This window comes from Thalia democratica, chromosome 8 (genome assembly GCF_965202585.1).
Source record: "Thalia democratica chromosome 8, ktThaDemo2.hap1.1, whole genome shotgun sequence".
Lineage (NCBI taxonomy): Eukaryota > Metazoa > Chordata > Thaliacea > Salpida > Salpidae > Thalia > Thalia democratica.
Window position 1 is genome coordinate 33,135,150 of NC_139172.1, and position 26,872 is coordinate 33,162,021.

The 26,872-nt window shown below is 25.0% G+C and overlaps 1 protein-coding gene across 1 annotated transcript; it reads right to left on the reverse strand.

Moving 5' to 3' along the window:
• Nucleotides 1-1,412: 1,412 nt before the first annotated feature.
• LOC145843158 (uncharacterized) lies at nt 1,413-26,677 on the reverse strand. The gene is made up of 9 exons (XM_082950620.1): nt 26,653-26,677; nt 25,659-25,868; nt 25,251-25,355; nt 7,598-7,754; nt 7,364-7,459; nt 6,879-6,961; nt 6,637-6,819; nt 2,389-2,544; nt 1,413-1,959 (listed from the first exon to the last, which is right to left on the reverse strand). Exons 1-9 carry the CDS (start codon nt 26,675-26,677, stop codon nt 1,430-1,432), a joined length of 1,545 nt encoding a protein of 514 aa, XP_082806746.1. The 3' UTR covers nt 1,413-1,429.
• Nucleotides 26,678-26,872: the final 195 nt, after the last annotated feature.

Sequence of the window (26,872 nt, forward strand, 5' to 3'; positions counted from 1 at the left end):
TTAGTATGATCAAACCTTTTATTAAACAAAGTTGTGAATGAACTCTTATGACTATTTAAATAAAAAAACAGTATCTCTAACTTTAATAAAACTACTAAGTTTCATGTACAAACAAACAGTAAACTAGAAATTTAATAAAGTGTAGTAATGATAAATTTTACAGTACATATAACTATCATTAAGATTATATGCAAAATTTACAAAACGATAGTTTTTTAATAAACTTACATTTAATAACTTATAATTACACTAAACTTTACTATGTATTTTTTATAATAAGAACAATTAGTAATTAAATTTATTAAATAAAATATTTATAAAGAAAATCCATCTGAACTCAAGAAATATTTTTACATGCAATGAATATTTAAAGAACTGAAAGTTCAAATTTGTAACAAATTATTATTACAATGAAAAACTATACACAAGGAACTGTATTTTTATTTTAGCAACTAGAAAATCTTTTTTTTTGTCTTATCTTAATAATAATTTCAGTAATTTCGCAGTTTTAAAGTTACGTGACAATTAAAATTCTGAAAATTCAAAATCTAAAAAGTATTTAAAAGACCATATCTCAAAAATGTGCTGTACTTTTAAAAAGTTAAAAATTACGTTCGTAGTTATTATTAATATCATTAAGCCATTTTTTCTTTTTAAAAAAATTCAAAATGTTTCCAAGATATTCAACAATTACTTAAAATAAATATAAATTAAAGCTTATTTTAGCCATATCTCAATAAGTATTCAAAACCTTGCAAAAATAAAAGTGCTTCTAGATATTAACAAGACCTACATACATATTTATTTTAAATACACACAAATTTTTTTAGTCAAGATCTTTTGAATTTATAATAAGAACTGAAATTGTTGGATTTTTAATAGTCGTGCACCCTTTTTTAAACTGAAAAATAAAAGTATTTAGCAAAACTCAAGTCTCTAAAACTTGGTTATATTAATATATGAACATGCAATGTAAAATAAAGTTTTAACAAATGTAATTTTGTTAAGAATAACTTTTATACCATTTAAAATCTTAAACAACAACAATTTTGTAACAAATCTTTAAATGTCATTTTCAAAAACTTAATTAACCCTTACTGTAAGAATATCTTAGTAAAAGTAGTTATTATAGGTAAATAAATAAAAACAGTCAATTAAAAAACATACTTTCAAACCGTACTAATTTATAATTTTAAATAGTTTTACAACTTTAAAATCATCAAAAAAAAAAAACTGTTTTCCTAAAAACAGAATTTAAAGATCACTCAAAATAGAGAAATCACATTTATATTTTAAATCACGATGATAAATTAAAAAAAATAAAAGCGACAGTAAAAAGCATTTTTACACAAAAAAAACTTTGTAATTCTAAAACTAATTTAAGTTTACTTAGCAAAAAAAAAGTAGTGAAAAAAAATTGCAAAAAACTTTACAAACAATTTTTACTATTTTTATGATGATTCAAACTTTTAGCGGTATGATACTTTTTACCGCACTTTGCACAAGAGTGCGTTGGTTCAGAATGGTACTTCATATGATTTTTTAAATCTGCCGAAGTATAACACTTCTTCTTACAATATAAGCAAGAGTGTTTTGGTTCATAATGAAAACGCATATGACTCCTCAACTGATCTTTAGTTTTAAAGCATCTACCATCTGCGCATATCTCACACTTGAACCTTCTCTCATCACTGTGAGTTACCTGATGTCTTTGTAAAGCATCTTTTCGAGCAAATCTTTTACCACAAGTTGAACACGCGTAGGGTTTTTCTCCCGTGTGCTTTTTCATGTGTATAGTAAGATGGTAGTTACTTTGAAAACACTTAAGGCAAACTTCACACTGATGAGTTGTGCTATGTACCTTCCTATGATTACTTAAACTGTTTTTACTGGCAAAACGTTTACTGCAGGTACTACATTCAAATTGTTTTTCATTTCTTTTCTGCGCAGGTACGCTTTCTGAAATTTTGTATGTATTTTTAGCACATTGAATAACAAAGCTACCTTTAATTATTCATAAGTCTGAATAACATATGTGCTTTGTAAGAATTTTCAAATGTACATCTAATTATAATAGATCTGAATTGAATTTTAATCAAAGTCAGCTTAATAAAATTTTGATTAAAAATTATAAAACATAAGTAAAACTGCTTAAGTAGACAATTAACACTTTGGAAATATTTAAAAAAAAAGTTATGTTGCAAGGAAAGAAACAAAACATTACATAGCAAAAAAACGGAACTGAGAAATAACCTTGTTATCGAAGTTCTCTTTTATACTCTATTTTAAAATAAGTTTCTTAAATTCATTTACTTATCGAAAAGGACATTTTAAATTATAAAAATTAGTACTAATAACCAAACAAACACTAATTGAGTTTATCTTAACCTTTATCAGTGGGTTCTTTTAAACTGTTGCAAACAGCAGTTGAATTTTCACCATATGAATACAAGTTTAAATTTGTTGTACCTTCAGGTTCAATTTTCACCAAACTATCTTCACCGGAGTTTGGATTAAGGTTTTTTGAGTAAACATTTACCATTTCTGAAAGCAAAAGAAAATAATTTGCAAGGTAAACAAAACAACTAATATAATGGTGTAGCAAAAAAATTATTTCAGTAGAATCAATAACAAGAAAGGATTTTTTAGCACTTAAACTAGAGTTTTCCAAACTTATTTACATAAGACTCTCTTTAAAAAAAAACTATGGCCTCCTCCAACAAGGTTACTCAGAAAACTAACATTAAAAATACCTAATATGTTTTCTTGCACTTCACATAAACTCCAGAATTTGTATAGCAAGTTTTAAATTATGACCTACCCACGGGTGGGTACTTTACTGCTCATAGCTTATTTTTAACTTTTATTTATAATTTGTCTTCAACCTTATTTAAATTTTTATTGCTGGTAAAAATCTCATTTAGTTGAGTTTGCATTGATTTAATATCACTTCAGAGTTGCCAAATTTTTTTGGCAAATATTTCGCAGATTTTCAAAATTTTTTTCGAGTTTTAAAAAGTACATATGTTTGCGTCTATTTTTAATCTAAAGCTAAGTTTAAGGCAGAGTTTCCCAACAAGGGGTGCGAGAAAGCTTTTCATTTTTGTTTGAAAGAGATTTTTCTTTGAGTTAAGCAACTGTAGGCCGAATTTTATTTTACTAAACTTGACATAATAATCGATTCTTAAGGATAACAAGTAAATCAAATGATATACAAAAAATTTAAAATGTGACTATCACGTCATACTTTAATTCGACAATTTTAATTAAGCTTTTAAACTCAATACTAATGTAGTTCTTTTTTTGATTCAAACTATTGATTTACAAAAAACATTACTACCATTACTTGAATCAAAAGCTTGTCATAGTTACTATATTTTGAAACATTCACAGTTTTTTTACAAGTGTGAGCGTATAACTTTTAATTAAAAATATTACTTTAGCTTAAGCTAGCACAGTTGATTGTATTTATTTTAGTACCTAATTCATATTTCAAGTTTAAGCCAAAAATTTATTTACTATGTTGGTGCCTTTACCTCAATTCTCATAACATTTATTCAGAAATTTAAAAAATATTGACGAGGTCATAGACCAAAGCATTTTTTGTTGATCAAATCTTATTAAAAATAAATATCTTAGTAGTTAACTTCTTTTTGTTATTTACATTTTTATGTATAATTAGTATGTGGTACTATATTAAAACAAAAAAAAGGAAGTTGAATAATGGTTTTGTGTACTTTGGTTTTACTTGCACTGAAACAACTGAAGGCCTGCAAAAACTGCAATGCATGTTTTGTAATATTTTATTTGCTAAGACAAATTTGAAGCCATTAAGTTGCAACAAAACTTCATAACAAACATGGTCAGCAGATCTTTCAGGTCATTGTATTGAATCATTGAAAGCAAAAAGGATCCATTTTGAATCATGGGGAACACTTCAAAAATTAGGTTTAGTATCTGCTGACAAACAGCTTTTCAACCTATTTGTGGTGTATAATGTAGTTAAACCCAAGAAGCCCTATAAAATTGTTGAAGAGGTAATAAATCCATGTGTTTACCAATAACAAAAATTGTTGTGGGAATAGAGGCTTTAAAAAAGCTTGAACTAGTGCGTACAATATTGGTGTTGTGCAATAAATAATTTAGGGTGCTTCTTTTACTCTGACCCTTGAAATTCGCATATTTAATTTTTGTAGGTGAGGAATCACATAAATAGGAAGCATAAAAAAAACTGTTTCCTAGCTTTAAACCTTTTGGAGTTAATTATATCTTAAAAATTTTGCATTATTTAAAAAGCTTTATTGGTATATTTAAAAAGGCAAATAAGACAATTTCAAAAAAAAATCTTATTTTCTCCTACGTATTTTGAGATAATTACTTTAAACGTTTAGGAAATGTTACTTAATTGAAAAATTTTGTCGTAAAAAAAAAGTTATAGAAAATTAACATAATAAAAACTTTTACTGTTTTTTTGGATATTTTTTTAATTTTTTAAAAATTTTGTTACGACAGACTTTTCTATAAATGGCAAGAAACATTTTCTAAACCTTTGATGTAATTATTGTAAAAAACGTAGGTGAAAATAGATTATTAGTGAAATAATCTTTTTATTCATATTTAAATATACTGATATATAGCAACATTTTTCAAATTAATTAGCTCTAACAGGCTTAAAACTATAAAGCTAATTTTTTTTGTGCTGTTTATTTATGTAATTTCCCACTTACAAAATATTAAACTATGCGAAACTCCAAAATTTTCATTTTTGAGGGGCAACAGATGCGCCCAAACACGTTTCCTAGACTTAGTGAAAAAGCACCAAGTATGCTTATCCCATTATTAACAATTAACTTCTTCAAGTCCGGATCTAGAACACTTTTGTCAAAACTAAGTCTAGAAATCGCTTGACTGCTCAGGCAGATATGCGAATTGCTATCAGCAAAACGTTTTAGAAAGTCTTGTGCAATGAATTGGAACAAAACAGTCATTTAATTTTAGAAAAAATTCAATTTGAAATCTTAATTTAACAAAGAAATATTGCATAGATAAAAAATACTTTTTGTAAAATAACTTGTGAGTGTTTGGTAAACGAAAATTAATTAGGGTTTTCTGATTAAAGATATAGAATTAGTTTATAGATTTTTAGTTAGATAAAAGCAAAAGTTTTGTGTTTTTATTTAAAAATAGATACATTTTCATTTCGTTTGATTAAAAGTAATTATTATTTTTTAATAATTTAAAGACAAGGCAGGTGTAATAACAAGTGATGAGCTCAAAACCCACTTGCTTGACCTTCAAAACACGCTTATTATTGCAGAGGGTAGACTGAGTTCTGATGTTGTCTACTTTAGAAACATAAAATAAATAAAACTTGATAAATACGTTTGTTGTATTTTCTAATTTCCATATATTTAATTTTTGTTAATATAGATAAGTACTAAAAAAATTGATATAAAAATTGTTGTTGTTCTCTATCAATTTACTTATTCATAAACCATTTCTATGCACTGCAAGGGGTGCGAGAACAAATCAAAATATTTTAGTGGTGCAGGGCATCAAAAAGTTTAGTGTCATTGGATAAGGTAAGAAACTATGTTATATGGTACAAAAAAAAAAACGAAAATATGCTGTAAAGCTACTTTGAATGTATTTTTTTATAAAAAAAAGATTGGATGATAACAAAAAAACTTTATGTTTATGATAGGTTTTTGTGTCAATTCAAAATTTTACTACTGAAAATGTTAAAATTGCTAAAAACTTCAGGTTTTCCCAGTTTTTTTTTTAAATATATCTAATTTAAGAATTTTAAAACAAATTGTCAAATTTTAGGTTTTCCAGGTTATTCCAGGTTTTTTTTGCAATCCTGTAACTTGTATTTGAAGTATAACTGTTAAAACTAGTGTTTTGAGCTTCTAGCTACATAAATGTATTATTTAAGGGCATAGGGAGGTCCACCTTGATTTTTACAAATTGATCTTATTTTATTGAGTTTTATCTGAGAGCTATCACACATTTTAACCGCATGAAAAATTTCAAAGTAAATTTTGAGATATAAGACAAAATCAGTAACCTCAATAGGTTCCTAATGGAAGGGGCAAACTAAAAACGCAAAAAAAGACATTTTCACTAAAAATTTATCTACTCCTTCATTTTTTTTACAATCTACTCAAATTTCCCTAGAAAGTGTATTATGAAATTCTGAAAAGATTGAATGAAGGATTTTTTTTAAATTTGAAATTTTTTTTTTTTGAAAAAAAACTACCTACTTTTTATTGTTTTTTAATATTTCTAAAACTCCAACAATGAGTCTTTTAAAATATAAAAGGAGCGTTTCCTGAAAGCTTGAGGTCTTTGGCTAAAAAAAATAAGAAGAAGATAGATTTTTAGTGATTTTTTAAATTTCCTGAAAAATTGACCCCAATAACTTTATGGTCCATATATTTATATCAGAAATTTTTATAAAAATTATAATATCTCAAACGTTGAATAATATTTTAATTCTTATAAAAACCTGGCTTGTAGTTTGTGTTTTTAAACTTTCTTACAAGATCCAATGTTGTTTTTAGTAAAAAAAATATCAGACCCCAATCTTTGCCCTTAATTACGTGAAAGAAATTAAGTAAAATTGAAACTTACTATAACTGTTTGCGGGAGATTTGTCAAAACTTTTGAGAGACTCATAATTATTTGGTGTTAATTTGTTTCCATTTAAAAAATTAACATTAGAATCATGAAAATCTTCTGGTTCTTCTTTAACTTCAATCAAGCCATCAACCAATGAGTTTGCATAAATTGTTTCTGGTAACTCTGTTGTGGTGTCTGCAAATATTTTGATATATAAGTGATTGTATTAAAAAATAATATATAACAATAATTACTTTTACAACTTCCAGTGTTATTTGATGTTTCATCTTTTTCAGTTGATTGGGTTAAATAGAAACATCTGTTGATACCTTGCAATCTAAAATAGTTAACAATAAATCAAAAAAATTATCTGATTATTAATTTGCTTTAACTACATAAGCTTCAAAATGTTAAATAATCGAGTAAGTTTTCATATATAGAAGTTTTTTTTTTTCTAGTACATAGGACAAAGTTTATAAATTTCTATTTTTAGTAATGATTTAAGAGGGGTTGTGAGCAGAACAAATTACTAGTATTTATTTATTTTTAATCATTTTTATAGACTTTAATATTGTGTACAAATAAATTTTAGATAGTTTATGTTTGTTTGCAACCACTAAACAACATAACACGTTTTATAGTGACTATTATGTAACATTTTCTAAACTATACTATAAAAACATCACTTAAATTTTAGTACAACTTTGAAAAATATAAGAATAAATGTAATTTTACTTACTCTGAATTTTTTGACATGAGGGCTTTTTCTAATACATCAATTTTATTTTTTAATTGAACTTGTGCTTCAGCCATTTTTTTATTCTCCATTTCAAAACTGTGATAATTTTGTATTTTTAATCTAAACCTTTTAAAGAGTTAGGAATTTATTCAAAATTTAAATGTTTTATAACTTTTCATAATTAAAAAAACTATTAGAAAAAAAATGATTAAAAAATTTCATAATTTTTCTTACTTCTCCATTTGTTGCAACAACTCAGTATTTTTATCAGCAAGAATTTTATTTTTGCTTTCCAAACTGCAATTCTTGTCTAGTAGAATTTTATTTTCCAAGTTTTGCTTTTCAATCATCTGTTTCAAGCCTGACATCACAAACCCAGCTTGGTTCAAGTCTGGAAATAAATAAGAATAATATAAAGTTAGATTCTGTTTATAAAAAAATTATCATAAACAAATAAGATCTTTTTTTGATTATTTTTGTGAAAACAATATAATTTTTTTTTTATATATTAAATTTTTAATTTAATACTTTATATAAATAACACCAACTTTTATTTGACACATTGCTGTTTCCAAGCTTACCCATTTTTTGATACAAGTAATTAATTTCTGTTGAAATACTAATAAATAAGATACATTTGCTTGATAATGATATACAGAAGAAGTTTATACTGTTCCCACTGAATAACATGTTCTGTTTTGTTTTTAAATTAAGGTAATTAGAGAGATAAATATATTTTTTAAACTACCCAGTTAATAAAACTAAACAGTTTAAGTAAAAAGATAAAAATAAAGTTTTTATTCTGAACAATGTATACAAGAGTTATTTTAGCTTGAATAGTTTTTTTTTTGCAATTTTTTAAAAATGTTCAAACTTTAAATCCAATTATTTTGTTATCTTTGTAGCTAACTTGGATTTTTTTTATAAAGAACGTGCTACTGCCTTTAACTACAAAAAATCCATCTTATTGGGGTTTGAGTTTTTTAGTGGGTCCTCTTTAAAATTTTTGATTTTTTTAAACTTTTTTACTTATTTTAGCCTTTCTCCAATTTTATTTTTTAACTTACTTATTAAACTAGGTATATTATTTAGGAAATTTATTTTTCTTCAATTTTTTTCTACAAAATATGACATTTTTTCTTTTAATTTTTTGTTTCCAAAATAATCAAATTTATCATGACTTTACTGCAAATATATATAATTTTTGGAAAAAAATATTTTCAATATGCTTATTTAACCAAAATTTATATTTAGCAAATATTAATTGACCTATGCAACTTTTACATAAAGTTATAGCACTTTAATTTATGTAAAATTTGCATAGGTCATGCACTAAAAAAATAAAACAATCTGGAAAATAAATATTTCCTTAACACAAAACTTAGTTATATAAGCAAAATGAGTTTTTTTTCCAAAAAAAATATATATTGCAGTAAAGTCATGATAAATTTAATCATTTTGGAAACAAAAAATAAAAAGAAAAAATGTCATATTTTATAGAAACAGTTTTTATAAAGCCATGATAAATTTGAAAATTTTGGAAACAAAAAGTTTAATAGAAAAATGTCATATGTTCTTGAATAAAAAATTCCTTAATTATTAACTTGGTTTAATAATTAAGTTAAAACAAAAAATAAATTTTTTTGGAGAAAGGCTAAAATAATAAGAAAAATAAAAAAACTTAAAATTTTTAAAGGGTCTAAACAAGTTTTATAGTTTTTTCAAACAACTTTGAAAATATTATAAAGAGGTAAAGTGTACACATAAACTTATTACATAAAATAATAAATATAGTGCTTAATTATGAAGAACTTAATTATTTACTTGAACAAAAAACACTTTGATTTAAAAATTTTGCAAGAAAAACTTTTGTGTATCTATCACAGTTTCACTATGGAAATGTCCTTGCCACATATCATCAATACTACAAAGCATACAAATGCTGCTTGTTCAAGTAGAGTAGTTTTGTTATCAATATGTTAATGGAAAAATTTAGCAGTTTAATAAAAGAATTTAATAATTTTTCACAAATGAAGGCATTGGAAATTAGGTAATTTTAACAATTTCTAGGAATATTTTGCAATTTTAGTCTGACTTTAATGGATTTTTAACTATTTTTTTTACTATTTGAAGGTTTTGTAAATTTGAACTGACAAATCTGACTTTTTTTTTAAATTTGTCAAATTTGCTGACCTTTTTTTTCAAAAATCCCCATTTTTCCTGACGCTTCTCTTTTTTTTTTTGTTTTTCCTGACCATGTGGTAACCCTGATTTCTGTAAACAAATATATAAAATTTGTTATTTAAGATACCTCTTTAATTGCTACAAATGGTTAAATTTTATCTTCTAACTAAAAAGTTTATTATATTATAAATTACATTAAGTTTCAATCCTTTTTAAACCAATTTAAAAGAAAAAATTTGAGTCTGATATTTTAACAACTAAAAAAATTATAAAAATGTTTTATCTTAACTAATGAGTTTAAAAGTACTCTTTTAGCCAGATTAAAATTATATATTAATTTTAATTTTCATGTAAACATATGTTAAAGGTGCTATCTTTTTAAACCACTTTTGAACAAACTATATATTTATACTTTGTAATAAATTAAGATGTAAAACTTAACATAATTTTTAACATAATAATCATTTACTTAAAAATTGAAATGATACTAATGGTAGCAGTTAAACAAACAATATTCTTAAAGACAATTCATTTTTTGTCCTGGCCTAGAACAAAATAGCTTAATACTAAATAAATCTTTGTTAAATTCAAACATTTTATCTGAACAACTGCTATTCTTTAGATTTGTTTATTAAAAACTTTGGTTAACAGAAAATATATAAATTGAATAAAAAACAATAGTGTAATAGTATCTGCAGGGTTGCCACTCATTTTTTCTATTTTTCCAGGTTTTCCAAATTCTTCCAAGTTTCCAAGTTTATTCAAGGTTTTTCAGAGACTCTTCCAGGTTTTTAATGCAGATCTTTTCTTTATAATCTTTATAAGTAAGTTATAATTTTATTGAAAAACTGCTGTTTAACAAATAAAATTACTTAAGAGTTGCTATAAGTAATGCAATCTATTTTATTATATTTTAACCTGAACTAAATTCATTTAAAATAGTTGTTCTAGCATTGTTATTGATAAACTTAACATACTCTACTTAACTATATAATTCTGAAAATAAAATTTATATTTTCAAATTTTATAACTAAAACAAATTTTATAAAACAATTTTAAGTTGTATATTATAAAAAAATACCATTGTCTCACATTTTTTTTACATATTTTAAATTATTTACTGTCCTTCAAAAAGCTGACAGACTCATTAAAAGTTTTATTCCATTAAAAACAAAAAAATGATATAATTAATTTCTTTTTTATATATTTTTTTTATTTACAGTGTCCTGATATTACTAATGAAATTGAAGAAAAAGTAATCAACGTTACCTAAGTTGTAGGTAAAGATAACATAAAAATAAAAAACAACACTTACCTTTAAAAAACCTTATTAAATCTATAAGTACTTTTTAAAAACAATATAAATCCCAGAGAAAGATACTTAAGATTGTTTTTAGTGAAGAGCAATAACTATTTAAACTAGAATCAGAAGCTAGTTATAAAAAGTAAACGTTGTTGACAAATAAAACTTTACAATAAAAATATAAATAGTAATAAAGTTAATTCTGGCACTACATCTGGACGGTCTTGACTTAAGGCTCACTTCAATAAAACTGGCTTCTTCTCAACATACTCATACATGCATACTATATCTCCCATCATGATAAATACTTACATCAGTTTTATTTTCACCTGCTAACTAATTTTTCATTACTTTAATATTTTGCTGCAGCTAAATGATTTTATACTAATCATTTTTAACTAAATAAAACACCAAGTGAAACTGCTATTTCATTAAAATATACATAGATTGTCACTAATCTAAATAATACTTTTTAAGTTTTATAAAACTTGAAAAAACAATTTAAGAAAAAAGTTAATTTGTCTGAAGTATATTAATTTCATCTTGTGCTAAAGTAGAACAATGACAACATACAAAATGTACATTAGTTAGTTTACTATATTTTTTGTTCAAAAAATTTGAAAAATATTTTGTTTGAAGTATAGAGTAATGTTTTTATTTCTTTCCTAATGACTTCCACTCACCAACAATATCAACAAAAATTTAATGTTAAAACATTATTGTTTCTATAACAATAAAGCTAGCTAAAGAAGTATTTTATTGTTATCTATTTTATGAACATTAACAAAAACCTAAACTTAACAAAATCCAGGTTTTTTGTTCAAAATTTCAGGTGTTTCAGTTTTTTTTTCAAAGTTTCTCAAATTCCAGGCTTTTTTTGCCTATATTGTAAAATTCCAGGTATTTCCAGGTTTCTAGGTAAAGTGGCGACCCTGTATCAGAGTGTTATTAAAACTGACATTCTTTTTAAATGCACATTATGAAAAATTAACTGTTACTGTGTTAACATTTTACTTTTTATTTGTTTAAGCTTGGTTTACTGTAATATATTCAAACATCTTAACTAGCATGAGTAAAAACTATAGAATAAATGTGAAATATAGTTTCTACTATGTTTGTAGTTTGCAAATTATTTATTGTTTATAGTATTGCAAAAAGACTTATACATATATCAGTAACAGACTAATTAGTTAAACTCTTTTGAAATACTACAAACATAGATGTATATGATACTTGTATAAGGGCATAGGGGGGGGGGGGTAAACACCCTTTTTTGGTTTTTGATTTTATTCTATATAGTTTTTACTAAGCTACAAAATGCTTTTTACAGATTTAAAAAATTCAAAATAACTTTTGAGATATAGCGGGTCAAAGTCAAAGGCAACAATAGGTTCCTTACGGGAGACGCAAACTAAAACAGCAAAAATAGACTATTTCACTAAAAATCTATCTTCTCCTACGTTTTTTGAGATAACTACCTTAAATTTTCAGGAAGTGTTCCTTGATATATTTAGAAAATTCTGTCAGAAGGAATTTTTAAAAAATTAAAAATTTTATATAAAAAACAAACAAAAAAACAGTTTTTTTTAAGTTTTTTTATTTTAAAATTTTTATTTTTTATTTTTTTTTAAATTTTATTCTGACAGAATTTTTAAAATATATTAAGTAACATTTCCTAAAAATTTGAGGTAGTTATCTCAAACAACGTAGGAGGAGGTAGATTTTTAGTGATTTCAAGTTATTTGCGGTTTTAGTTTGCACCTCCCATAAGAATCCTATTGTTGCTGCCAACTTTGACCGGCTATATCTCAAAAATTATTTTGAATTTTTAAAATCAGTAAAAAGCATCTTGTAGCTTAGTAAAAACTATATAAAACAAGATCAAAAACCAAAAAAGGGTGTTTACCCCCCTATGCCCATAAAGCATTAATATACTGATTTCAATTACAAAAATGTTATGTGTTTATTTTTTTAAAGGTTTTAAAGATTCAGTTACAGAAAAAAAATTATTGTAAAAGAACTACCAGTTAGTATATACTGTATATTATAAGTTTATATAAAATTTGAACTGTGAAAACTATATAATTAGAGCAAAAAATATTATAAAAATTAAGTTGTACAATTAGGAGCTTGTCTAAAACAAAAAAAAATATTTTGTGTTAAAACAATTATTTTTTTAATTTAAAAATCTAATATTATGTGAATCAAACTATTTAAACAACTAAAAATAACAGCAAAACTATTTACTACTTTAGAAAACAGTTTTTACACAAAATAAAACTATCTACTTTTAAAGACATAACCACCACATATAATATTCAAAAAATGTTTTTTTTCAAATTAAACTATACAGGGTTGCCATGCCACTCTTCAAATCAAAAAAAAATATTGAGTTTGAAAATATTATAAAACCAAATTTACCCTCAGTTCTCTAAGTCATCCTGAGATTTTTATAATTTTCAAAATATCCTGTGCATCATGAGTGTTTGATAACCCTGTAACTCTGTATATCATTTTTATACAATTTAACAGCATGAGATATTTTAATGACTTATCAATAAGTAAATATTTTATAAGGAAAAGCAAATGCTACACACTAATATGTAATTTTAATTTGTTGTTTTAAAATACTAACAAAGTTATTTGAACTGTTTTTGCGGAAATTAAGATTGTATAGTACTTTTTTTATAAAAGCTTAAAATTATTATTTTGTGTATGTGTTGACTACTGGGTTTTGATCTTGAATGTTAAATTCAGGTAGCTTTTAACCCTGTCATTAGGCCATATATTAGGACGCTTATATAATTAATATATATAATAATTATATAATTAATAGCAACCCCTGCAACTGTATAATGTAAATAATCAAATTAAGTTTTTCAAAAAAATATGTAGTTCAAGTATAAAAGAAGTTTTTACTTAAATTACAAAATACATCAAATTAGAAAATAACTGCCATTTTCATAAATTTACAATAATCAGGGTTGCCACTGACTTTTAACTAATTTTCTCCAGGTTTTCAAAAATTCTTCCAATTTTTTTCAAGTACCTGTATATGGGTGTAATTTAATTTAATTTTAAGCTTAAGGTTAAAAATTGTGATAAGTTGTAAAAAAAACATTGAAAAGATACTGCAAAGCTACTTAAAATTTGGTTTATAATAGGAAAAGCAAATGCTATACACTTATATGTAACTTTATTTTGCTGTAGTAAAATATTAATAAAGTTATTTGATTTTTTTACAGAAAATAAATTTATGTAGTACTTTCAATTTATAAAAGCTTAAAATTATTATTTTGTGTAGCGTTGACCACTATGTTTTGAACTTGTAATATTTAACTCAGGTAGCTTTCAACTCTGTCATTAGGCCATATATTAAGGTGTTTGATATATTTTTGTATAGCAACCTATGCAATTGTATAATGTAAGTAATCAAAACAATTTAAAAAAAATAAGTAGTTCAAGTATACAAAAAGTTTTAACAAAGAATACAAAAAACCTCAAAATAGTTAATAACTACCATTTTTACAAATTTCAGGGTCACCACTGACTTTTGGCAAGTTTTCTCCAGGTTTTGTAAAATACTTATTTTTTGGTCTATTTTTAGTTTTAACTTAAGTATAAGGTAATGATTAATAGTATAAAAACAAAAACAAATTGTACAGTAATCTTCCTTTATTGTACCAACATATGTTTCTGTGTGAATACGAATCATCACACTTCAACTGGGTTGTTAATGGGAAAGATAATTCACTAGGATCTTTAGTTAGCAAACAATTAAACCTATATTTTTGAACAGTTAGTATAAAAATATTGAAAAGATACAGTAAAGCTACTTCAAATGTGTTTTATGATTAAAAAAAATTGATGATGACAAAAATGTTTTAATTATATGGTAGATTTTTTGTATCAAATCAAAATTTTTTTACTTAGCATGTAAAAAATTGTTTAAAATTCTTGGTTTTTCCAGGTTTTGGTTTTACACACGAATCGGGGCACACGCTTTTTAGCATTATTTGCAGGAACTTTTTCCTATTTTATATGACGTTCTTTATATATTTACTACCAGGTCCAAATTTCTTCAATGTGCCTTTTAAAAAGTAAAGACATCGGTAAGGTACGCACTTTGAGAGGTACGCACCCGCTTAAGGTACGCACTATTTTTTTAAATTTTTTAAAACTAATTATAATTATTTTTTAAAACTAATTATAATTATTTTTAAAAAACTTATTTAAAACTAACTACTTATAAACTTTTTACAGGTGTTATCAGAAATGAAGACAAGCTCTTTAAAGCAAAGATAGAAAACTGTAACTACTAGTGACATTTCAACTACGTTTGACATTTTTACTGTATCAAAACTTTATCGTCAAATAAATAAAAACTATCGTTTTTATGAAACATATATTTGACTAAAACTAAATAAAAACAAAAAATTATAATAAGGTTTAAAATAAGTTTAGTTAGACCAAATTTTAATCAAACTTGCACTAGAACTGTTTTAAATAGAATATTAATTAAATCTATCAGTAGATTAGAATGCAACAATTTCATAGAAATGAAACTCTAAAATTTATAAAACTTAAATAGAATACAACAACTTTTTAAGTTTAAAATACAAAGCTTTTTTTAAATCAATAAATAAATTAACAATTTGATTTTAATTTTCAAATTTGATTCATCAATTTTTGTCAGGAAAAAATCTGATCATAGCGGTAAAAGATTTAAATAAACAACTGTAATACAAAAACTAATCTAATAATCAAATACAAATCTAATTAACAAAAGAATATTTTAAATTAAGACAAAACGAGTTTGAATTAAAGTTTTTGTTTTTACACAATTAAGGTTTTACCATTTTAACCACTCAATCGTGAAACAAGTGAAATTGATAAGTAATAACAATAATATATAGCTTGTTTAGAATTATTGTACTTCTATTCTTTTAAATTTTAACAATTTGAATCAAAAAATTATCTTATAATTCCGAATTCTGGATTTTTGTGAGCTTAGAGACCAGCTCAAGTTATCATAAAGTTTTGATTATACCATTTCAAACCTTTAAACCAAGATTAAGCCTAACTTATGCTCTTTAAAAACATAATATAAGACTAAAATAAAAATGATTAAACAGTGTTAAAGTAAACGAGTAAATAATATAATTAATTGAACAGGTTTATCTACTAATAGCAAATGATATTAATTTAACTAATCGTTTAGATATATGTTATAAACCAGTTAAGAATAAGTTTAACTTAGTTGACTGTACATCTGTATCAAGACTCCAGTCGGGGCACCATACATAAGTGTAATCAGACAATAAATACACCTATTTGGGCACGACTGTTTTTTTAACTCTTTTGAATTTATTGTTGTTAAAAAAGTTTTTGTGTACATTTGTTTAAAATTAACTAAATAAATAAACTATTCACAACTTTCGTATTACTTGTTTTATTTTTTTGTGTTTGTTATTTGTTGAAGATAAAAACGAAACTTATGTTATTAGATCGTAAAAGGTTGTATAAGAATGTTGTGTACGACTTGATAATTAAAAGGTTTGATCTTACACTAGCTCTTTAGACCAATATTTTTTAGCGTTTTATATCGTTTGATAAACAATATCAAAAAGTATAAGCTTCAGCCGAAATTTTGATCTAAATAAAAAACTAACAGGCAATTTAAAATATACCACTCTTAATTTATTTTAAAATTAACTATTATTTTATCAGAAACTTAGCCTCATAAAAACTTAAACTTTACCCTTTTTGATTAAAAAAAAAGCTTCTACCCATGACTCATACTTGTTTTGGAAACTAAAGATTATATTTTAAGCGTAAATAATACATTGTATAACTGACTTGACTTAAGCAAAACATAAAGTTTATTTTGATGTAGTTAAAAATGCTATAAATCATAAATTAGTGCATAAACTTTTAAACAGAAATCTACTTTTTCATTGTAAAAACATATTTAAATATAAAACTACTTATGCTGTTTTTGTATCAACGCTTTTTATAACTTACAAAAAAACATTTCAATAATACTAACAACTTATTATAAAGAAATATCTTAAAATAAACAGTAACGAAAAATTTTAATAACTTTAACTATTGACTTTAATTTAACTGCTAAAAACATCATTCTGTTCGTACAGTGTGGCCTCCCGCACTTAACTAGTATTTTAACTAAACTACTAAAGAACGAATTATAAATGATAACCTTTTTAGTACTACAAACTTTTCACTTCAAGTTAGCTGAAAATTAGTCTTCTTCATCGTACGGGAATGACTTCCCGCACACAATTAACAAATAATGAAACTTGTTTATTTTGTACTTTTCAAACCAAATATCTAAATAAATTTTGTTCTATTTTCATCCATTTGCCGCGACCACTTATGTGGTCCTTCAGATCTCCCAAAAACCTTTCTACCGTTATGGTATATAGTTAAGCTTTAGCTAAATAATCATATTTAAGAAATTATTTCGAAATTTCCCGGTTTAGTTTTTGACAAAGTGTTTAAATATTTTAGAACTAATTAGACTTGAAATTATGTTAATACTTTTGAAACCTTAATTGTATAACAACGGTCTAATACATTTATTTTAACTTAATGTTCAGCAAACAAACTAAACGAAAAAGAAACACAGTTAAACGAAAACTTCGAGTAGTATACTTACATTTATTTTTATAATACTTAATATAGTATATTTATTATACTTAATTAGTTTTGAAAAATAAATTCAAGATGTTTATTATTTTACAAAAAAAAAGTTCTGTAGTTCAAACTTAAAAAGTTATTATATTTTATTACATTTGATAAATTTTAGAGTTTCATTTCTTTGAAGTAGTTGCATTCTTTATTTATCTACGGATAAATATAATTAATTTTCTATTTAAAACAGTCCTAGTACAAGTTTGATTAAACTTTGGTTTAACTAAATTATTTTAAACCTAATTATTATTTTTGTTTTTATTTAGTTTTAGTCAAATATATGTTTCATGAAAATAATAATTTTTATAATTTGACGATAAAGTTTTGATACAGTATAAATGTCAAACGTAGTTGAAATGTCTTCTTTTCTGATAACACCTGTAAAAAGTTTATAAGTTATAAGTTTTAAATAAGTTTTTTTTAAATAATTATAATTAGTTAAAAAAAATTAAATTATTAAGTGCGTATCTTAAGCGGTTGCGTACCTCTCAAAGTGCGTACCTTACCGATGTCTCTACTTTTTAAAAAGCTCATTGAAAAAATTTGGACCTGGTAGTAAATATATAAAAAACGTCATATAAAATAAAAAAAAGTTCCTGCAAATAATGCTAAAAAGCGTGTGCCCCGATTCGTGTGTAAAACCCAGGTTTTTTTACCTATGTTGTCCAGGTTTTGTCAAGTTTCCTGGTAAAGTAGCGACCCTGAAATTTACAACAATACATCAAAAAAACCTTTAACTAAATCATAAATTTAACCTGTTTAACCTAACTTATAAAACACTTTAAAATAAATATTTGTTAAAACAAAAGCTTAAATTACAGTACTAGACACCAACCCCATACAACAAAGTAAATATTGGAAACATTTATGTAAGGGTTGCCAAATGATCTCAAGGTTTTCAAAATTTCCTCAAGGTTTTTATAATTACACATTTTTGGGCCTATTTTAAATTAAAAGTTAAGTTTAAGGTAAAAACATTGAAAAGACATTGTAAAGCTACTTCAAATGTGTTTTGTAATAACAAAAATGGATTCTCTACAAGTCTACAAAATAATGGACTCATTGTTCAACAACATGTACAGGAACTTTTAGTAAATTTGACATTGATATTCTACAAATATTTACTACCAGGTCCAAATTTCAAGACGATACTTTTCAAAAAGTTAACACATCGATAAGCTACGCTTATAAAAAGTACGCAACCGCAAAAAGTACGCTCTAATTTTTATTTACTACCAGGTACAAAACGATGTAACCAATTTATATATGATAACTAATGTTTTTTAAGAAGCTTTATCAATACTTATAACTGTAAATGTTTACAGATCACGGAAAGATATTAAAGATTTAAAAGCAAAGACAAAATGCTCTAATTTCGGGTGAAACTCGAACATCGATCGACATTTTAAAAATTTATTTTGACATTAACAAAAATAATATGATCATTTGTATTTATTTTAAACTAAACTTTATATAGAAGAAAATAATAATTTTCATAAATTAAAAAAGTATTAACAAAAACTATTTATTACAAATAATTACAACTAAAATGAAGAAAAATAAATAAAACTTTGTTAATGAACAGTATATTCTCCTTTAAAAATTTTAATCTAGTAGTTAATATGTCTAAAAATAGATGCAAGCAGAGTATTTTGGATTAATAGAATCAGTAAAATTGTAATTAAATTGTTTTGTTATATCTACATGTAGATGCACAGTATTTATGCGTTAAAAAACAGTAAAACTATGGTTAAGTTATTATTCATTTCTACAAATACATTTACGCACAGTATTTATGCCTTATAAAGCAATAAAACTATGTTTAAATTGTGTTTTTGTTTCTACAAACACTTTTACGCACAATACTTGTGCTTGAAAAAAAACAGTAGAACTATGGTTAAGTTGTTTTATTTTGTATACTAATAGACGATCGCATATTGTTTATGCTATTTATAAAAGTAAAAATTTAGTTGATTTTTATTATTTTTTGTACAAAAAGGAAAAAAAAAACCATTAGTCTTTTGTGAATTTTTGATTATTCTGTATTAATCTGTATTTTACATGTACAGATACGTATGTATATAGTTGCACAAACACTTTTTATTTTTTATTTAGTATGGAAACTTTTATTGCTTTGTTTCTACGTTTACCTTAATCAAAAGTGCTTGTCGGAAACATTAATACAACACAAATAACATTATTGTAAACAAACATTTTTACTTTCTGAACTGTGTAATTTTTTATTAGTAACTTTTAATAAACATATGGATAATTGTAGTTGTATTCCTGGCCAAAATTTGTACATAAGACTTCTTATTGACGGAGTAAGTTAAACAATTAATAAGATTTTTAGATTTTTTGCTCAACTGAGTCTTGCTTCTATTCTCAAAAATAAAAATAAAATGTTATGAAATAAAAAAAAATATTACTGTTCAAAAATAAAACATAAAATGCATGGTGTGAGGCTCGATGACCAAAAGGTTTTTCTCCACACCAATCCATTGACCATAATTGAGCGTTCACATTTTTCTTTCTTTCTATCCTCAGTGTAATTACATTGAAGATAAAGTAAAGTTTAATCCTGGCTGGCTATTTAACCTGGAAATTCTGGAAAAATTAAATAGTTTTCATAGTATATTAAATAAGTTCAGATGAAATAATATTACAATGTTAAAAACGTGAAATACTGTCATTTATATAAGATTTTCATTTGTTTTAGAACACAACTTTTATATATAAACATTCTTTTTTTTTTTAACCGAAATAGAGCGCTTAAAATTAATGGTTCTAGAATCTAATACTATTTATATATAAACACTTTTAAACAAGCTTTATATTTAATTTCATAAAATTTTAATCAACATTTCATTTGTCTTTTTAAAGAGAGACAAAAAAACTTGTACATTAAAACAAACCTAGTAGAAAATCAAATGGCATAGAAAAATTTTTAATAAAATAAACTTGCAGCCTTTTTCTTAATAGATTTATCAATATAATGGTTTTAAATTTCATATATCAGTATAATATTTTCGTGAAAAGTTGAATTACTATAGTCATATAATTACTTTCAATGCTATAAGTGCAGTAATTATGACGAAAAACATTAAAGGCATATGGGAGGGGGTCAATATTGATTTTTACAACTTAATCTTATATTGTAGAGTTTTATTTGGGCTGTTAAACATTTTTAGCCACTTGAAAATATTTAAAGTAATTTTTGAGATATAATTGATCAAAGTTGGTGATGGTTCCTAATGGAAGGCGGAAACTAAAGTCGCGAAAAAATTCTAGCTTAAAGTTTTAGGAGGCTTTGAAAATTAAATTTGTTAGTTTCCTTTTTTTAACGAACATACTTACTTAAAACATATTTGAATGAAGTACAGAAAATTTTTAAATACTAAAACTGATGTACATCAACGGGTCTGTGAAGATTCAGTAGAACAAGACATTATTGGTGGACCTGGAGTAGTTGTGGAATTTGACGAATCGCACTTCTGTACTGTAAAAAAGAACAGGGGGGAACAGGGAAAAATCATCCAACTGGATTTTCAGAGGCATAGAGCGAAAAAGCAAAAAGTGTTTTTGCTGTCGCTCTAGGCTTCGAAAGAAACAGAAGAATGACTACCCTTGAGCCCCTCATAATTCAGCACATAAGACTAGGCAGCATTATAACGTCCGACCAATGGGGGGGGGGCTTACAATGAAATTTAAAAATTAGTAGTGAACCGATGAACTATGAACACCACACGGTTAATCATAAAGTAGGCTTCGTTAACTTCGACAATCGGTGGGTACACACTCAAGTCATTGAACGGCACTGGGATGACATGAAGGAAGTTATCAAGAGGAGAGGGGTGAGTAAGATACAGATTCTTGAAAAAATATCCAGTGAACACGCTTCACCATTTAATGGTTGAAGCTCGAAAATCATTATCTTATCCTAGGTATATGAACACCCCATAATACTTTTATAACATTTTTGATATTTAATTAGTCTGTAAAGTTTGTATTGTTTTGGTGTATTTTGTAAACTAATGTGAAGTATTTTAAATAGTTTTGAAATTTTAGCTAAAATAAGTTGCATCTAGAATTTAAATCTTTTATTTGAAAATTCAAATGTTCATAATTTTGTTAAGTTGTCAAATTGTGAATTTAAGTAAAAATAATTAAAGTTTTTTAACGCTAACCTTTATCAACTGTGTTACAATTTTTTTGTTTTTTTTAGTCAAGGTTATTTTAAAAAACTTCTTTAGTCAGTATATTTTTGATGGTTTTAAATCTCTTAGTAACCTTTGTAAACTAAATAGGATTATTTATAACAGTTTTTAGATTTTTCCTTAAACATCCTGAAGTAAAATAGTTGCAGTAACAATTAAATAATATTTATGTAAAGTTACTCTAAGTTGTAGTTATAATACAATATCTAAAAGTTTCATTTGAAAACTTTCTTTTTATACGTAAAAAATAAAGTTAAAGATAAAAAAGAAGCTATACAACTAAAAATTATTGTTTTATAAAGAACAAATGTTGTGCGATCAAAATTATTTTTTAACTAAAACAAAATTTTTGTGCGTACAATAACTTAGTCATTAAAAACAAGTTTATCAAAGGTTTTTGATAAAAATGAACAACTTTTGGGTGTGCAAGTTAACCACATTAAACAACTTACACATAGTTAAATTACTTTTATTAAGCACATTTACTATGCATCTATGTATTTGTAGAATTAACAAAACAACTTAACCATAGTTTTACTGTTTTATAACGCATGATTACTGTGCGTCAGTGTGTTTTTAAAAATTAAAAAACAACTTAATCATAGTTTTACTGTTTTATAAGGCATAAATACTGTGCGTCAGTGTGTTTGTAGAAATAACAAAACAAGTTAATCATAAATTTCTTGTTTGTTTAAGCCCAAGTACTGTGCTTGCATCTACTTTTTAGACATAAAAACTACTAGATTGAAATTTTTAAAGGAGAACAGACTATTTTAAACAAAACTTGATTTTTTTTTATTGTTTTAGTTATATTTATTTAAAATAAGTAGTTTTTGTTAATACTATTTTAAGTTATCAAAATCAATATTTCTTTATATCTAAAGTTTAGTATAAAAAAATACAAAGGATCATATTATTTTTATTTATGTCACAATAAATTTTTGAAATGTCAATCGAAATTGGAATGTCACAAAAATTACAACATTTTCTGTTGCTTTGAAAATTTTGATTTCTTTCCGTGATATATAATTATTTATAGTTATAAGAATTTAATAAAGTTTGTAAAAACACATTAGTTATCATAGATAAATTGGGTGCATTTTTTTGTACCTGGTAGTAAATAAAAATTCAGAGCGTACTTTACAGGGTTGCGTACTTTATATTATGACTATATTTTTGTTGTCTTACTTTTTGAAAAAAAAATATTTATCACATCGTGATAGGTTGTATAACCATGTTGTGTACGACTTGATTACCAAAAGACCAGGTTTTTGTTTGTTTTATATCGTTCGATAAAAAGTATAATTAAGTGTAAGCTTCGGCAAAACTTATAAGCATGATAAAAAACTAACAAACAATGTTGAATAAACCACTCATATTTTTTTTCAAAAAGATTTATTATTTGTTTCAGAAAATAATTTAACTTCAACATTTTTTGTTTAAAAATAGCTTCTACCAGTGACTCATACTTTTTTTTTAAACCAAAGATTATTTTTTAAACGTAACTATTGCATTGTATGATTGACTCTACTTTAGCAAAACAATATATTTATTCTAATGTAGTTAAAAAATGCCATAAAACATAAACTATTGCATAAAATCTTGTACAGAAATCTACTTTTTTTTTTTTTAAACATATATAATTATAAAACTAATTATGCTGTTTTTGTATCAACGCTTTTTACCTTTGTCAATGCTATCTTCAACGTTTTTATTAAACTTTTTACGACTTTAACATAGGCTTGTATCGTTATAATTATGCGTGCAATATAAATAGTTTAAAAAAAAGTTTACCAAACTTTTATTTTTGAATAAAGAAAAAGTAATTATTGTGCAGATACTTACTAAAATAAGAAAAATGTGTTGAAAGTTTATTGTATTATAAAGCACATACACAGTGCGTGTAAAAGTTTTTAATATAATATAACAATTTAACAATATTTTATTCAATAAAATATTTTCTTAATTTAAGATAAACAAGAAGTTTTATGCGTTCATAAACTTGTTGAGACAATGAAACAAGTAAACCAAAATTTATTGTTATAAAAATATACGTTTTCAATATTGTTCCATTATTTTTAAATTCAATGTTTTACTTTTGTTTTTTTATAAAAAAACTTAAAAGAGCGTAACAGTCGCTTCTGAATTGTTATGAAATGGCATTTTATTGAAAGGCGCACTTTATCGATGTCTTGACTTTTAAAAAAGTATCTCCTTGAAATTTGCACCTTGTAGCAAATGTAAGTAGAATATCAATGTAAAATTTACTAAAAGTTCCTGTAAATATTGTTGAATAATGTGCGTCGATTATTTTGTAGAAAACCAAACATTTATGTAAGGGTTGCCAAATGATCTCAAGGATTTCAGAATTTCCTCAAGGTTTTAAAAATTACACATTTTTGGGTCTTTTTTAAATTAAAAGTAAAGTTTAAGATAAAAACATTGAAAGTATAATGTAAAGCTACTTAAAATGTGTTTATTGATAACAATAATGGGTTTTCTACAAACTAATGCACTCCTTGTTCAACAATATGGGCAGGAACTTTTTGTAAATTTAACATTGATATTCTACTAATATTTACTACCATGTCCAAATTTCAAGAAGATAGTTTTTAAAAAGTTAAGACATCGATAAGGTACGCTTATAAGAAGTACGCTACCGCATAGAGTACGCTCTAAATTTTTGTTTACTACCAGGTACAAAACAATGAAACCTATCTATCTATGATAACTAATGTTTTTTATAAGAAACTTTATCAAATACTTATAACTGTAAATGTTTACAGATCACGGAAGAAAATCAAAGATTTCAAAGCAAACACAAAATGTTGTAATTTCTGGTGACACTACAACTTCAATCGATATTAAAAAAATTTAATGTGACATAAATGAAAATAATATCATCATTTGTATTCATTTTATACTTAACTTAAGATATAAAAAATTATTAATTTTTATTACTTAAAATATTATTAACAGTAACTACTTATTATAAATAAATAAAACTAAAACAATGAAAAAAAATCTAGTTTTGTTTAAAATAGTTTTAAGTTGAAAACTAATAGTTAAGTAAGTCATGCGTCATTGTGTTTCCTACAAACAACAATAAATTTCATTGCTAGAATGTTCTTCAGCTGTATGATGTACATTGATTAAAAAAATTAACTTCAATTTTATGTACCTTTTAATAAAACTTCTTTTATATTAATAATACTGTTTTTACTTTTTACTTAAGTATAATAGTAGCTGCGATGCAACTTTTTATCATATGTTGACATCTATCATGTAGAGATTTATTAAACAAATGGACTTGTAATGCAAGTTTATCACAAGTCGTCTATTTAACTCTATACCAAAAACTACGAAGCAAATACTAAGCATAAATAAAAAGGTAGTAACTGTATAGAACAATGACAAAGATTCTTTTTTAGCTTATTGAATATTCTATTAAACTATCTTTAAAACTAACTTAGTATAGTGAAAGACTCTCCCATAAACCTGCTTTTTTTCTTCACCGGTGTTTCTTTGCTTGTTTTATTTTTATCATTTGTCGCTGTAGAGGGTCTGGAATCGTCTTTTAAATTAAAATTGTCACATTTATAAATTGTAAAACTAGTTTTTGATTGTCAAAAAAAAAAGATATATAAATAAAAAACAACATGTATTCCATTACATACTTGAAAAATAAATAAGTGGTGTAAACATATTTAACAAAGTAGTCAATTTAAATTGAAGAGTTATATATTAAAAACTCCTTTTTTACACATAAAAGTTATTATATAATCGGTAATCCATTCAGCGGTGGAACTGAGTAACAAGTAATAATTAACACAAAAAAATTAAAACGTATACAAAAATGTAGTATACTGTTACGCACTTGTTTTAGCAGTTTGAATTGGCGCGCTTTCCCACTCAACCACCCTCTTATTTTTTCCCGCTAAGCTCATGCTCGAGTGAGCGGTGTGTTTGTCCAAGCGGAACGAAAAGGCGGGAGTTTCGACCAATAGGGTGGCGCTGTACTCACCAGTCACCGACTTGTTGCTGGCCTGGCGCCTCACTTGCAAGTACGAGTGGTCGAACACCAGGTCTGCGAAAAAAATTAAAATTGCTATTGGTCTGCTATTTAAATCTATTTCAAAAGACTTAAAATATAAACTAAAAAATAAACAAAACTTTTAGTAAACAAGAAACTGTTAAAGAATAAACTATTAACTATAAACCTGGCTTAAATATTTAAACAAGTAAATACCAGTTGAAATATTAACTTTTAAAACAATACTAACAATAAACATTCACAAATCAGTTCAAGATAGTTGTTGCTTCCAGCTGCACACCAAAAACTAACCAACTGCTTACAAATAAACTGCCTGTCACGTTCTGATGTTTATTTGCATCAGAATTAGTTTGAAACAAGTCAGATGATTCTCATTGGCTAGTGCAATGGAGCGTATCTAACTCAAAGTATTCTCTGAGCTCAACTTTGAAAAATGAATAATGCACGTATTAATTACACAGCTTTTTAAGGATGTTTATATCCGTAGATTTAAAGCTCTCTAAAACTTAAAAAGATGTAGTTGATGCAGTTCGGTAAAATTAATCATTATAGTGGTTCTATTTTAGTTTTTAGCAACAAAATCCTGAGATCTTTAAACACTTAAGCGGAAGATAAGTTTGTGTTGCTTATTTAAAAATCAAAAGTAGAGATATTAGTTTTTTTTTGAATATTTAAAACTTGAAATTTACTAGGGTTTAACTTTAATTTTCTTTCCTTAAGCTAGTTGTAAATTTTATCTAAGGAATTCTGTAAAGTTGTATTCGATTGGCTAAAATGTTTGTGTCATCTGCAAAGAGGTTAATGTTGCTGCTAACACCAACTTCTGAAGCTATATCATTCATGTAAATACTAAATAGCAGTGGGCCAATAACCCTCCATGAGCGACTCCACTAAAAATAGGTAATATACTGAAACATTGTTGTTATTTACTACTATTTGAGTTCTACCATTTAGAAACTCTTTGAAACAACTAACTAGACTGCTATGAATTTTGTATTGTTATAATGTTTTTATTAATTTAACATGGAAGACAGAAT

Bases quoted from the DNA above. Each gene is read 5' to 3' on its own strand.
- LOC145843158 (XM_082950620.1), bottom strand. From the start codon at position 26,677: ATGAATGATATAGCTTCAGAAGTTG. The intron at 25,869-26,652 runs GTGTTAGCAGCA...TTTTTTTCGCAG, and splicing joins TGATATAGCTTCAGAAGTTG to ACCTGGTGTTCGACCACTCG. The intron at 2,545-6,636 runs GTAAGTTTCAAT...TTTTGCTTTCAG, and splicing joins ATCTCCCGCAAACAGTTATA to AAATGGTAAATGTTTACTCA.